The sequence below is a fragment of the Apiospora kogelbergensis genome (assembly GCF_038363985.1).
Source record: "Apiospora kogelbergensis strain CBS 113332 chromosome Unknown utg000001l_segment0_segment0, whole genome shotgun sequence".
NCBI lineage: Eukaryota > Fungi > Ascomycota > Sordariomycetes > Amphisphaeriales > Apiosporaceae > Apiospora > Apiospora kogelbergensis.
This window is the reverse complement of record NW_027117418.1, coordinates 889,337-901,769: the sequence shown is the minus strand read 5'-3', so window position 1 is coordinate 901,769 and position 12,433 is coordinate 889,337. Positions and strand designations below refer to the sequence as shown.

General features: G+C 53.1%; 6 protein-coding genes across 6 annotated transcripts; 3 read left to right on the top strand and 3 right to left on the bottom strand.

The window, feature by feature from the left end:
- Positions 1–624: 624 nt before the first annotated feature.
- Positions 625–2,214, top strand: PG998_000311 (uncharacterized protein; the record flags this gene model as incomplete). Its single annotated transcript, XM_066867129.1, has 5 exons — positions 625–788; positions 863–1,050; positions 1,119–1,408; positions 1,457–1,879; positions 1,975–2,214. 5 exons carry the CDS (start codon positions 625–627, stop codon positions 2,212–2,214), a joined length of 1,305 nt encoding a protein of 434 aa, XP_066735544.1.
- A 31-nt stretch (positions 2,215–2,245) lies between these two features.
- On the bottom strand, positions 2,246–5,553 carry PG998_000310 (kinase-like protein; the record flags this gene model as incomplete). The annotated part of the gene is made up of 6 exons (XM_066867128.1): positions 2,246–2,650; positions 2,716–2,956; positions 3,031–3,245; positions 3,319–3,604; positions 3,681–5,386; positions 5,470–5,553. The coding sequence occupies 6 exons, from the start codon at positions 5,551–5,553 to the stop codon at positions 2,246–2,248; spliced, it is 2,937 nt and encodes a 978-aa protein (XP_066735543.1).
- Positions 5,554–5,732: 179 nt separating this feature from the next.
- On the top strand, positions 5,733–6,775 carry PG998_000309 (uncharacterized protein; the record flags this gene model as incomplete). Its single annotated transcript, XM_066867127.1, has 2 exons — positions 5,733–5,832; positions 5,898–6,775. The coding sequence occupies 2 exons, from the start codon at positions 5,733–5,735 to the stop codon at positions 6,773–6,775; spliced, it is 978 nt and encodes a 325-aa protein (XP_066735542.1).
- A 232-nt stretch (positions 6,776–7,007) lies between these two features.
- PG998_000308 (60S ribosomal protein eL22) lies at positions 7,008–7,554 on the bottom strand (the record flags this gene model as incomplete). Its single annotated transcript, XM_066867126.1, has 3 exons — positions 7,008–7,134; positions 7,195–7,430; positions 7,540–7,554. The coding sequence occupies 3 exons, from the start codon at positions 7,552–7,554 to the stop codon at positions 7,008–7,010; spliced, it is 378 nt and encodes a 125-aa protein (XP_066735541.1).
- Positions 7,555–9,082: 1,528 nt separating this feature from the next.
- Positions 9,083–10,778, top strand: PG998_000307 (aldehyde dehydrogenase 3H1; the record flags this gene model as incomplete). Its single annotated transcript, XM_066867125.1, has 2 exons — positions 9,083–10,274; positions 10,336–10,778. The coding sequence occupies 2 exons, from the start codon at positions 9,083–9,085 to the stop codon at positions 10,776–10,778; spliced, it is 1,635 nt and encodes a 544-aa protein (XP_066735540.1).
- Positions 10,779–11,262: 484 nt separating this feature from the next.
- On the bottom strand, positions 11,263–12,383 carry PG998_000306 (exosome complex exonuclease RRP4; the record flags this gene model as incomplete). Its single annotated transcript, XM_066867124.1, is given in 3 exon segments — positions 11,263–12,050; positions 12,065–12,126; positions 12,184–12,383. The coding sequence occupies 3 exon segments, from the start codon at positions 12,381–12,383 to the stop codon at positions 11,263–11,265; spliced, it is 1,050 nt and encodes a 349-aa protein (XP_066735539.1).
- Between the last annotated feature and the right edge of the window lie 50 nt (positions 12,384–12,433).

The window sequence follows — 12,433 nt, the reverse complement described above, 5'->3', positions numbered from 1 at the left end:
TCCATAACGGCGGCAGATGAAGGAGGACCAGTGGTCGTTTACGGCACCAACTGAAGTGAAGGATGTGAGTATGCCTCGAACACGCCAGCCTACCTACATAAGGCACCATTCGAGAAGTTGCGGCTGACTTGCTTGACCCCCTCAATTGTAGGAAGACATCGAGTAAGTTTGGACCCTCAAGGGATGCATACCATCGTTCGGCGGCAATGGGGCTCGGCACTCCCGGTGATGGCTGGCTGGCTGACTGACTATGTCGCATGTAGTGGCGCCAGACAGGATTGATGGTGAGAGTGCGGGACACAGATTAGCGTAGGCGCAGGGGAGGCGCAGCGCAGCCATTGGGCGTGCTGCCACGCCCATTAGCCATATGTACACTTTGGTGATGGGGTTTTGCAAGTATGCCTAGGCCCAGGGAGCTGGGCTGAACGATCGGGAGACCTGAGACAATTCCTTTCTCTTCCGTCAGCTGTGCCCGTCGGGTTTTATCGCATATAACATGGGGTTTGGTCGGGAGTTGGCGTTTTGTTATACAATAAATTCCTGAATTGTCTGCTCTATCCCTTGCAACTCCATCAAGACTTTGTTCTGTCTTCATTCCGACTTCAATAGCAACCGCCCCGCAACATGAGCGCAGAAGACTTGCAATGTTTCGTCGAGAAGATTACCGAAGCCGTGAAGATCCTCGATGTTCCCATCACCAGTTCGGGCGGCCCGAGTGCGGCACGTTCTCATGAGTCTACGTCTCTGGAGGACCTAACCGATTATTTGGAGGATGCATCGCATCAGAGGTACTCGTGTCGCGTCATGTACGGCTCTTCCGCCCCTTTTACTACCCAGACGATTCCTAATACGTAGCCGGTAGTTCGATATGCCAGCGCAACTCGTGGAGGCCCTTGCAAATAACAGAACCTATGCTGGATCTCATAGTACAGAAACACGGAATCGGTCCTTCCTTCTCGGAGCTGCCGTCGTGTTTCTACACCCGGAACCTGGAGCTGGAAGAGGTATTTGGCGTGCCGTTCACAACGAGCACGCAAGGATCGTGTCATGGTCAGTACCCGCCATGTTGCCTTTACTTGCTAGTTAGATTGAATGCACAAGCGCTGAGAAGTGAATAGAGGTGCTGTACACCTTGAAGTACCCCGAGTTCAAGATGTCGGACGGGAAATGGGTGCTGAGGCAGAGTGGACTCTATCATCGATACAACCCCACGACGTCGCAGAGCCTATACGTTCTACTGAACCCGATGCCGAGGTCGCAAATGCAAGAGCGAGTGACAGCGCATCTTCGGGATCACGCACAAGCAACCTTGACTGACCCCTTCTGGCTCCATCGTCTTCTGCTCTCCACACATCTCCCGGCTTGGAGGCATTACATTGCGGCCCAGGAGAAGACGTTCCTCCCAAAGGTAGGTTGCAAGGATGTCATACGAGACGGCTCTAATCAGGATTCACAGGCGAACAGCACTTTTGCAACGTTCATTGACGAGCCATTGCGGCTAGGCTATGACACCTTGAGCACTCTTGTCGGGCTCCAGAACCGCTTTCTCCAAGTGCCTGTGTTCATGGAGCACACGAGCGAGCTGCTGGACGAGCTGAAAGAGTGGCTTGTGGACCTATCGGGTCCGAATCCATCCCGAGAGAACGTCCACCTTGGAACAGAGCTCCGGAATCACAAGCGTCACTGTCAAGCCTACGCTCGATCTGCTGAATACTTGCAGCGCCGCGCCCAATCTGTTGCTCAGTTGCTCTCCGATACCTTGTCGTTCAGAGACCAAGTGGAAGCCAAGATACAGAACGGCAGTATGATACAGTTGAACAAATCAGCTGTTTTCATTACAGCTTTGACTCTTCTCTACCTTCCATCCTCCTTTGTAGCAGTAAGTTTGAGCCCCTTTTGGCTGTGCGGCGGGGACTTGACTAAGAGTGATGCAAGTCAATTTTCGGGATGAATTTCTTCGACTATGATGATCAGACCCAGAGTCTAGTCGGGACTTCAATGGTCTGGATCTATGTCGTCGCATCGGTGGTTCTGACGTCCATCACGATGATGTTCTATTATTGGCTACTGAAGAGAGACGGGGCGCTATTCAAGTCCCTTGCACCCAGAGTCCGTGTTACTGCCGACTGGGTGCAAACACCCTTCGCAAGCATGACGCGCCGCTTGACCAGTCGCGGCAATGCCGGCGTCGAACTGAAGGAATTGCCGATATGACGGCTGCTCGGTAGACCTCCTTGCTGTTTGTCTAACTAGGAAGAACCACTTTGTAGATAGTGCCGCGCAATGTTGAGATGATGATGTATCTCTCATCAGTTGGGCTGGACAGGGTAGCTGCGAACTCTTCGCCGTATGACAGACCTTGCAACGGGGCGAGGGTTGTAACCTCGACTTCCCCTTCGGGTCGAGGAAGAGCAAACTCCATGAGTAGCATCTTGTTGTTTGCCGATTGTGTCCCAAGGGCAAAGATCTTGTCGTCCTCCCAGCTTGTGAGCACCTTCACGAAGCGGTAGCCTTTCACAATTGTCTGTACATCGCGAGAGACGTCCTCTCGACGAACGCTGCGGACGTGCAAGTGCTTCTCGCGCGTGATAATAGCGCAAGTCTCCTCCCTATGAAGGGGGAGAATGTGGTGAACAATCTGACGGTGCCACTATCGAGACCCTGAAAGCTGTTAGTATTGTAGTGGTGCGAGTCTTTTTTCTCAAAAGAATTTACCTGTGACTGTATGACAAGTGTACCAAGCGTTCTCTTCTCCGGTGAGAAACATAGCACCGGAATCTTGTATTCCCGGGTCTTGACTGTGAGCTCAGGCTGTATGACGACGTATACTTCATTCCGATACGAGAAAGACAAGTGCGTCACCTCTGCTGCCGGAAACGACAGGGGGACAGAACGCCATGGCTCCTCGTTTACAGAGTCTGCTCCGCTTGAAGCAGTGTCGGACGCCGAGTCTCGCCTGTTTGTCAAAATCAGCACCGCTTGATTGAAAAGGAGGTAAACGGAACGAAATGCGTCCTTTTGTCAACTTACCTTCGCTTAGTGAATTCAACTAGGGCTGGAATATCACTATAGAGAAGGCACCCGGGATCCCTTTCCCCCTTCTCATGTCGGACAATACACGCAAGCCATTGGCTGTCATGTGATATTGCGACCTTTTGTATTTCTGGAATATGTAGCGAAACGCGGTGGAAGCTGCCGAGGCTGACATCGACTGATGGCCCTTGTTTTAGGTCGAAAATGAAGCACTTCAGAGAAAGGGGAGCAATTAGTCGTTGAAACACAGCATCGGAGAATCTATACGAGAAAGAAACCACTCACATCAAAATTTGGCTTCGTAGTGGATGCGATCAGGTATTTCGAGGTCAAGGTGATACACTGCCAAAAGCACTCTCTGTCTTCGAGGACATATTCGGCCCCGGATGGGTCCAAATTACCAGTGCCTGTATGGGATAAGGACTGGGATGTGTGAAGTGCTATCATGGTGTCGGTATAGTATGCGACGAGCGTTCCGTCACGCGAGACAGCGCAGCCTTTAAAGGCCCTGAACGTTGGGATTGTCCATTGTTGTATATAGTAGTCTTGCATGGGATGGGTGCTGGGCTTCCTATCAAACAATGATTTGATTAACGTTGGCACTTTGAAAGGTGTCCCAGGTTGGGTGCACTTGTCTCTAGGCGTACCTGAAGTATTTGACTAATGGACTCAGCTTGAATCTTGAAATCGGCGGTTGTCCCTGAGTTATGTCGCTAGTCTCTGGATCATTTCCAGCCAAGATTCTGAAAGATCTGAACTGATCATATGCATTCTTGAGTTTCGCGGCGACTGCTTTTGCAGACGTGGCCTTGCGGCGTTCGTCCTGGTCAATAACCAGGACCGACTTGTCAAGGTATTCGAGCACTCCTTTGAACACGTCTCCTTCTTCCTTGCCTCTAGCATACGCTTGTTTGACAAGCATCGCATGCCATTTTTTGACGGCCGGGTTCGTCTGGGTCCGCGAGAAACTGGTCGACGAGCAGAAGAACCGGTCCATATCCTTAGCGGCGGGCTGTTTTTCACGAGACTCTGAGAAGTCATCGACACCTTTGTAGCCGGCATTAAGGTAGGTGAAGACGATGCTAACAATGCATCCTAATGACCAAACGTCACTTTCGGTCCTCATCCGTTTTGAGGCCATGGTAGACTCAGGTGCGAGATAGGTGCCCTCGCCCCGCCGGTTCATGGTCGCCGATACAGACACGTCTGCCGGCTTTCGGCGTATGAACCGTCTATCAAACATCCGCTCGGGTTCTTCGCCGCGATCACCGTGCTTGAGTTTCACGCGAGACATGCCGAAGTCGCTCAGCTTCCATATGTCACGATCTTCACCGTCTATGCTTTCGCGGAACACCAAGATGTTTGCAGGTTTCAGGTCCATATGGTAGCAGACAACATGCTCGAGGTTAGCGGTCCTAATGTCGTTGTGCAAGTAGGCTAGTCCTTCGGCCAGACCTTGGGCACTCCGAATCAGGTTGGCTTTCGCAGCTGAAGTCGTCGGGCTGTGGGAATGGATTTCCATCATGTATTTCTTTAAGTCGCAGATGGCGAGTGGCATAAATAGACTGTAGGTATCGCCGACCTCGAGGCTTCCTATGTTTTCCAAAATGTTGGGGTGGCCACGAGCTGAATTCCCCAAGATGATCTTCATTACATTCGCTTCCTCGGATGCGTCAAAGTCAGGGCGTAGGATGTAGTCCTTGCGAGCCATCATCCTAGGCTTAGTGTTGGCCATATTCTCGCGGCGGTTGACGAAGTGACCTTTTGCGACATTGACGGCGTAGACTTTGCCAAAAGAGCCTTCAGACAACGGTCTCTCTTCGAGGTACGGAAAACGCCGGCCATCGTGTTTTTCGAATACGTTCTGCTCCTTCTCGTATAAGGTAACCGTGCAGAAGTAAGCCTGGTTCTTGAGAAACTGGTCTGCTGTTGCAACATCGCCGAATAGTTCTTCACAGTCGCCCCGGTCCACGGGCAAGGTCCCAACCTTTCGTCCGCTTTGATCACGCCGAGGCCAGTCGCTGGTCGCCACTAGCTTTGCTGTGAACTTTCGCGCAGCATCGACATCGCAACTGGCAAAGATCAAGATGGCCAGGAACTCGTGCAGTTTCCTCTCGTCAACCCGAGAGGCAAAGTCATCTCCAGAAATGCCAAACTCGGCTTCAGCACTGCGTTGCCGACTTGGTGCTAGTGAGCTGAAAAGCTGCAAGAGGTTGTCGTAATGCAAGACGCCCGCGGCAGTGCCACTGACAGCAAATCTCAGGGTCTCTTCGTCTCGTCTTTCCAGCTTGTGCAGTAGTTGCTTGTAGATTGCTCTGCACAAATCAGAGTAAGTGTTAGAGGACATGCCTACCTAAGATTAAGTATAGTCGTATTCGATAGCTCATATAGCAGGGTTATAGCGTGTACCTAAATGAGCAAACGAGTGGAGTCTACTATATGGAAAGTACCGTGCTGGGAAGAAGGTGGGAATTCCAATGGAGCTCTTGGAGGGGGACCAGCGCGAAGTGATGAGTTCATTGGGGGTTATCAGCGGCTTAGTTGCATAACCCCCATTAGGCAGGCACCGCGCTTGACCCGACTTCGGATTCGCGATAATGGATATTTTTCGATTACGTCGTTCACTCGCTGGCTGCCGTAATCTCTAGGGACTCTGGCCTCTCCTTCTTCCTTTTCTTCAACCTCGATGTAGAAGATCAATGGCGGCCGAGCTCAAGCAGAAACCGGCCGAGGCCAGCAAGCCGAAAAACTACAAAGGTTTTGTCGCTGGCGTCTTTTCTGGGATTGCCAAGCTATCGGGTACGTCCAATGAAGGTACACACACCTGTGCGTGCGGATAGTCTGGCTAACGTTTGTTTAAACAGTTGGCCACCCCTTCGACACCATCAAGGTTCGCCTGCAGACCACCGACTCGACACGCTTCAGCGGGCCAGTGCAATGCGTTGCGCAGACGCTCCGCAATGAAGGAGTACGGGGGCTTTACAAGGGCGCGACGCCGCCCCTGGTGGGATGGATGTTCATGGACTCCATCATGCTCGGCTCGTTGACTGTGTACCGCCGCCTGCTGGCCGAACACGTCTTCGTGCGTCCGCCCCCGTCCTCGCGACATCCTGATGCCGCCGCCGCAACGACGACATCAAGCTCCCACGCCGCACATCTACCCTCCTTCGGCCACGGCTTGGCAGGTGTTATGGCGGGCGCCACCGTGTCCTTCATTGCCGCCCCCGTAGAACACGTCAAGGCGCGCCTGCAGATCCAGTATTCCGCCAAGAAGACCGATCGATTGTACTCAGGGCCTATTGACTGTCTGCGCAAGATCTACGGCGCTCATGGCGTTCGCGGAGTCTACAAGGGCTTGTTTGCGACGCTGCTGTTCAGGTCTTTTTTCTTCTTTTGGTGGGGTTCGTACGATATCTTTTCGCGACAACTGAAGGAACGAACTGCCCTCAGCGCCCCGGCAATCAACTTCTGGGCCGGAGGCTTGAGCGCCCAAATATTTTGGTTGACGAGTTACCCAAGCGATGTCGTCAAGCAAAGAATCATGACGGATCCTATGGGAGGTCAACTCCAAGATGGGACACCAAGGTTCAGGACATGGGGGGATGCAGCAAAGACAGTGTACAGAGAGGCTGGATGGAAGGGATACTGGAGAGGATTCGTGCCCTGCTTCTTGAGGGCCTTCCCAGCGAATGCAATGGCGCTGGTTGCGTTCGAAGGCGTCATGAGAACGCTGCCTGTATAGATCACATTTGGGTTGGCATATAGAATAGAGAGCAATCACATCAAAAGTGGAACGTGGTGAGTGCCATGAGAATTTAGATCAATTTTCTCGAGCCTAAAGATAGACGGAGCCGGCGGCATAATCCCAAGAGGGATGTGGCTCCAAGCGCTGAACTTTTCCGAACCCTATACCATGCGAAATCCGTACGCCGTAGCGTGATACCCATCGAAAATACCCAGAGATTATGAATCGTTTATTCGTCATCCTCATCAGCCTCGTCGTTAACGACGTTGAAGAACTTGAGCTCGTAAACGCCCTTGCTGGTCGAGACGACGCGGAGCCAGTCACGGAGCTGCATCTTCTTGAGGAACTTCTTGGTCCTGTGGGGGCGAGCAAGTTAGCGACTGCGAAAATTGTGCGACATGGAGCGGGCAACCTACAGGTACTTGAGGTAGCGGCCAGACAGCTCGTTGTGGGCGATGATCTCGATCTTGCCCTCGCCAGCCTGCTTGATGACGACGTTGTCGCCCAGGTTGCCGACGCGGCCATCGACCTTGATCTTGTCCTGGAGGAACTTCTCGAAGGCGGCGGTGTCGAAGATCTTGTCGCTAGCGGGCTGCTGAGCGTTGATGATGAACTTCTTGGTGGTGGCCTTGCCCTTGCCGGCCTTCTTGGACTGCTGTCGGAGAATCACTTAGCCTACTGTTTCACGCCATGATCTCGCTGGAGGTATCGCCAGGGGAGACTGGGCCAACAGCAAAGCGTTGTCTTCATGTTGTACATACTGTTTGAGGAGCCATTTTGATTGATGAGAGCACGCAAAGAGATTAAATCCTGCGGGGAATTGTCGATGGGTAGTGAGATGTCTTTGGGGTGAGGAAAGTACAAATGGGATCGATCGTCACGGAGGAGTCCAATGGGAAAAAGTTCGCGGCATTCACCAGTCTTTTTTGGTGTATCGGCAAAAAGAACGCAGCCAATCCGGACTGCAGGGCTCTCCCCTCCGTGGGGCAGGCTCAGTTGCGCTGCCGATAAAATTCCGCTATCGATAACAGACTCCAAGGAGGCCATCAGAAAATGGGCCCAAGCTCCCCCTTCCTCAATACAATTCCATGCTGGATGAACCAGAGTTTCCTACTGGTAGAGGAGGGCATCGTCAAGCTGGCTCAATATGAACCTACCCACTTCGCTAGCCCGCGGAAACCGCAGCGTCGGGACAGTGGTTTGGTTCGCAGGCTGTCACATTATTTACTGTAAGTCCGACAGGGTGCTCTCGCAGTGTGTTTGTTTTTTGTTCTGCTTGTCAGGTTCGGCATTGAGCCAAGTTCGCAGACCAAGTCAGAGTTCATCTTCAATGGCTCATTGACCTCAAATGTCTTACATTATAAAGTGTTTCAGTATATTTCGTCGGTAGTTTCTTATAGCAGATTTGTTGTACCCAGGACGACAGCGCTGGGTCTCCATACAACCATGTTACATCGTCATGTGTGTGCATAACCTTATTATCAATGGTCTCCCCTTTGACCACGCAGTGGAAATTTTGGGTAGTGAATATGTTCGACTCTGGAGTTCGAATACGAAAGAGACAATCCAGACCATTATCCATAGCTTCCTATCGACCGGTCATCTTACAGAACTAGGGAGATCCTGATATTCTCACATGAAAGCCTACCAATGGCCGGTGCTCGCAACCCCTCATAAACGACACCCTGGGGTACTTACTAGTCGTCTTGGAGATGCGGAGTTGTGTTGGTTTTGGAGTTTCAATGGCCCAAATGCCTCGGCTTCTGCCCCTGATCCAATTGTGTCAGGCGAGATGCACCTCCCCGTCAAGCTCGCGCAAGGTACCAAAGTAACTCCATCATCAAATTGACCATCATTCCCACCTTCAATATATCAATCATTGACATTTACACAAAGATCAATACAAGCAAAAACCTATTTACTACCTTCAATTGATACTTCAACGTGAATTAATAGCTTTGTTTCCACTGGAGAGAAAGCGAGAGAAAGCGAGCGCGAAATTGCAACTGCTACGTCAAACCTCGGTCCGTTACTTTGGGTGGTAAGTTAACCTCTAGCAGCAAGGCAAGAGCAAGCAAGGGGTATCTGGACTGGGACGTCATGTCATTGTGTTGCTTCTTGACCCCCGATATACCCAGGCTCCGGCGCATCCAACTCACTCTACTTTTCGTCCATTTCTGACATTACACAGGTCTTGAACTCATCATCCAGGCTGTGCCACGTCCACTTAAGAAGCACTGCGGCATTCTCGTATTGCATCTCGCCTCTTCAACCCATTTCTCCTGCAATCACTAGCTGGCAGTCATGGCGCACAGGGCCGTTCAGAGTGGCAATATCGCCCCTTACGCGATCACGCCCATAGACGCGATTCCCAGCATAGCAGCCAAACTTCGTGACACCTTTTGGACCAACAAAACCAAGGATGTTCAATACCGCTTGGTGCAGCTCCGCAAGCTCTACTGGGCTTTGGTTGACTACACCCCCCAGCTTCGTGAGGCCTTGATGCTGGACTTGAAGAAGTCGCCCCACGATGCCCACGTATCAGAGATTGACTGGACCATCAGCGACTGCATTTTCGCCATCCAGAACCTCGAGGAGTGGGCCAAGGACGACAAGGACCTCGACATTGCGCTGAGCTATTCGATGCTGAAGCCACGCATCAAGAAGGAGCCCTTTGGAGCTGTCCTGATCATCGGAACGTACAACTTCCCTGTGCAGCTGAACATGTGTCCTCTCATCGGTGCTATCGCTGCGGGGTGCACTGCTGTCCTGAAGCCTTCGGAGAGTGCGCCTGCCACTGCTATGGTCTTGACGGAGATCGTTGAAAAGTCTCTGGACCCATCGGCTTACACCATCGTCAACGGAAAGGTGCCGGAAACCACTGCTCTTCTCGAGGAGAAGTGGGAGAAGATCTTCTACACCGGCGGTGTTAACGTAGCCAAGATCATCTCCAAGAAGGCCGCGGAAACCCTGACGCCCGTCTGCCTCGAGCTCGGTGGTAAGAATCCAGCCTTTGTCACCAAGAATGCCGACGTGCGCCTCGCCGCACGCAGACTCATGTGGGGCAAGACTGTCAACGCAGGCCAAGTTTGCATCTCGCAGAACTACGTTCTCTGTCACCGCGAGGTGGTGGATGGCTTGGTGAAGATGCTGAACGCCACCTACGGCGAGTTCTTTCCCAAGGGCGCCAAAGCCAGTCCCGATTACGCTCGCGTGATCAACGAGCAGCAGTTTGACCGCCTGAAGAAGATGCTGGATAACACCAAGGGGAAGATCGTCGTGGGCGGTGAGATGGACCGCGAAGATCTCTACATCGGACCGACTGTTGTTCTTGTGGATTCGACAGACGACATTATGATCCAAGAAGAATCCTTCGGTCCTATCTGGGCAATTCTGCCCTATGATGATCTTGACGCGGCTATTACTACCGTCCGCAAGGTCGATTATACGCCCCTCTCATTGATGACTTTTGGCTCCAAATCAGAAAACGAGAAAGGTAAGTTCCTTCTCATACCGCTGTCAGCAAAAAGTGCCGATAACTAACCACTACCACACAGTCCTCAACAGCATCACCTCGGGCGGAGCCACCATCAACGATGGCTTCATGCATGCCGCCGTGAGCACCCTACCTTTCGGCGGTGTAGGCCAGTCCGGCACCGGCTCCTACCGCGGCAAGCACTCCTTCGACTGCTTCACCCACCGCCGCACCGTCGTGGAGACGCCCGGCTGGATGGACACCCTGCTTCGCGTGCGCTACATGCCGTTCCGACAGTCCGACCTCAAGCAGTTCCAGTGGATGAATGCCTCGAAGCCCGACTTCGACCGCAACGGCAACAAGGTCCATGGTCTCGGCTACTGGGTGTGGATGGTCCTTGGTCTCGGAAGCCCGTCCGCCAAAGGCGCGTTGTTTAGGTGGCTCTTCGCCCTGGCTGGAGCCTATGTGGCCATGAACGGGCCCAAGCAGAGCGTTGCCAGCCTGCGAGAATTACTCGGATACTGAAGGGGGAACTATTCACCTGAGAGAGAGAGAGGTCTTGTAAATATGTACACTAGAAGAGAAAGGATAATTGATCTCGTTTCTTTCCCGTGCTGAGTCTATTTGTATGTTACCAGTGGGTTTGAAAGGGGAAAGCAATGTATGAGGCGGCATGACGCCAGCACAGAGAACTATTAGGCTGACTAGCAAGTGCCTTTTCTTTGAGGGATAGTAATAACAAATAACAAATAAGTACCACTGCATATGGGGAAGTGGGAAGCCTGTCTATAACAAATAACCCCGATGTGGTCGTCGGTATGTCTACGTTACACTCACCCATGTGAGATTCGTTGAGAGGCCGGAGGGGTTTTGAGGCTAAGATGGCAGAAATTGATATAAAGAGAAGGGTTTATTACAGGTCACCATACTGAATACGAGCAAAACTGAACATTGTGCTCTGGTATAATCATATTCATGGTCATAGCTACTCTTGGACATGGGGCTTTCATCACCGCCCAACAAGAGCATTCGTGAGCCTCTTACCCCTTTCGCCGCCTAACCAGAGGGTATCTGCGCTATCCGGTTCTTCCTTGGCCATCTCGACGGCCTCCTGGTACCCCTTGATCACCATCTCCTCGTCCACCCTGAGCCCGTTCTCGACCAGTGCCGTGATGACGCCCCTCACGCGCGCAATCTCGCGCATTGTGTCGACGGGTATGATGTCGTTCTGGCTCGAGTAAACGTTCAAGCCCACGCTCTCCTCGATCCGCGTGATGCCGGGGCCCGACGACTCAGCGGCCGCGCCCTCGCCCTCGATGTGTTTGCTGATCCAGATGTAGCCGTTGACGCCGAGGACGACGTCGATCTTCTCGCTGCCGCTGACCTCGTCGGTACCGGAGATGTCCAGCGTGAACGCCTGTCGGCGCGCGCGCACGACGCCGCCGCCGCCGCCCACGCCCGCGACAGACATGAAGACGCCGTTGCGCAGCTTGCCGTACTTCAGACTGCGTGTGTGCAGGACCGCGGCGCCGTCGTTGTAGAGCTGCTGCACCTCGGCCACGAGCAGCTCGCCCTCGCTGAAGAAGGTCCGGATCTGCAGCTCGTCCGTCTCGGTACGTCGTCGCTGGATGCCGCCGGGCAGGTTGATGGCCGACAGGGGGAGCTGAGCCAGCAGGGTTCCGCCCACGTCCACGCGCCACCTCTTCGCCTGCACTTCGACTATGCGGCCGACGACCAGGTCGCCGATTTCGGGGTGTAGCGGGCGCGCAGCGGTCGGACGGAGAGCAGCTTGTTGGTCTTGGCTAAGGTACCGGCAACAGAAGACAATATGGTGTTGGATTGCGCGCCGGGGATGACGTAGGTACCGTGGCCACTAAGAGGACGTCAGCATTATTTCTAAGACATCTCGAGCCACTATGGTGGTGCGTACCGCATCCATTGGGGGTCGTCGGTTATTATCTCGCCAGGCGTCATTATGGAGGAGTCTTGGGTGCGTGCTCTTTTGGCTGGGCGGCCCATGGCGATGTCTCCTTCGAGATCGGCGCCGCCTTCTGAGTCCGAGTCCGAAGCATCGTCGTTACGAGGCTTTGGCGGCGGTGCCAAAGAGGGCTGGAGGATTGTTATGGGCATCGTGGGGGTTGTCGCAACGGCTTGCGGCGTTGTGGTCGAGCAGGGTGGGA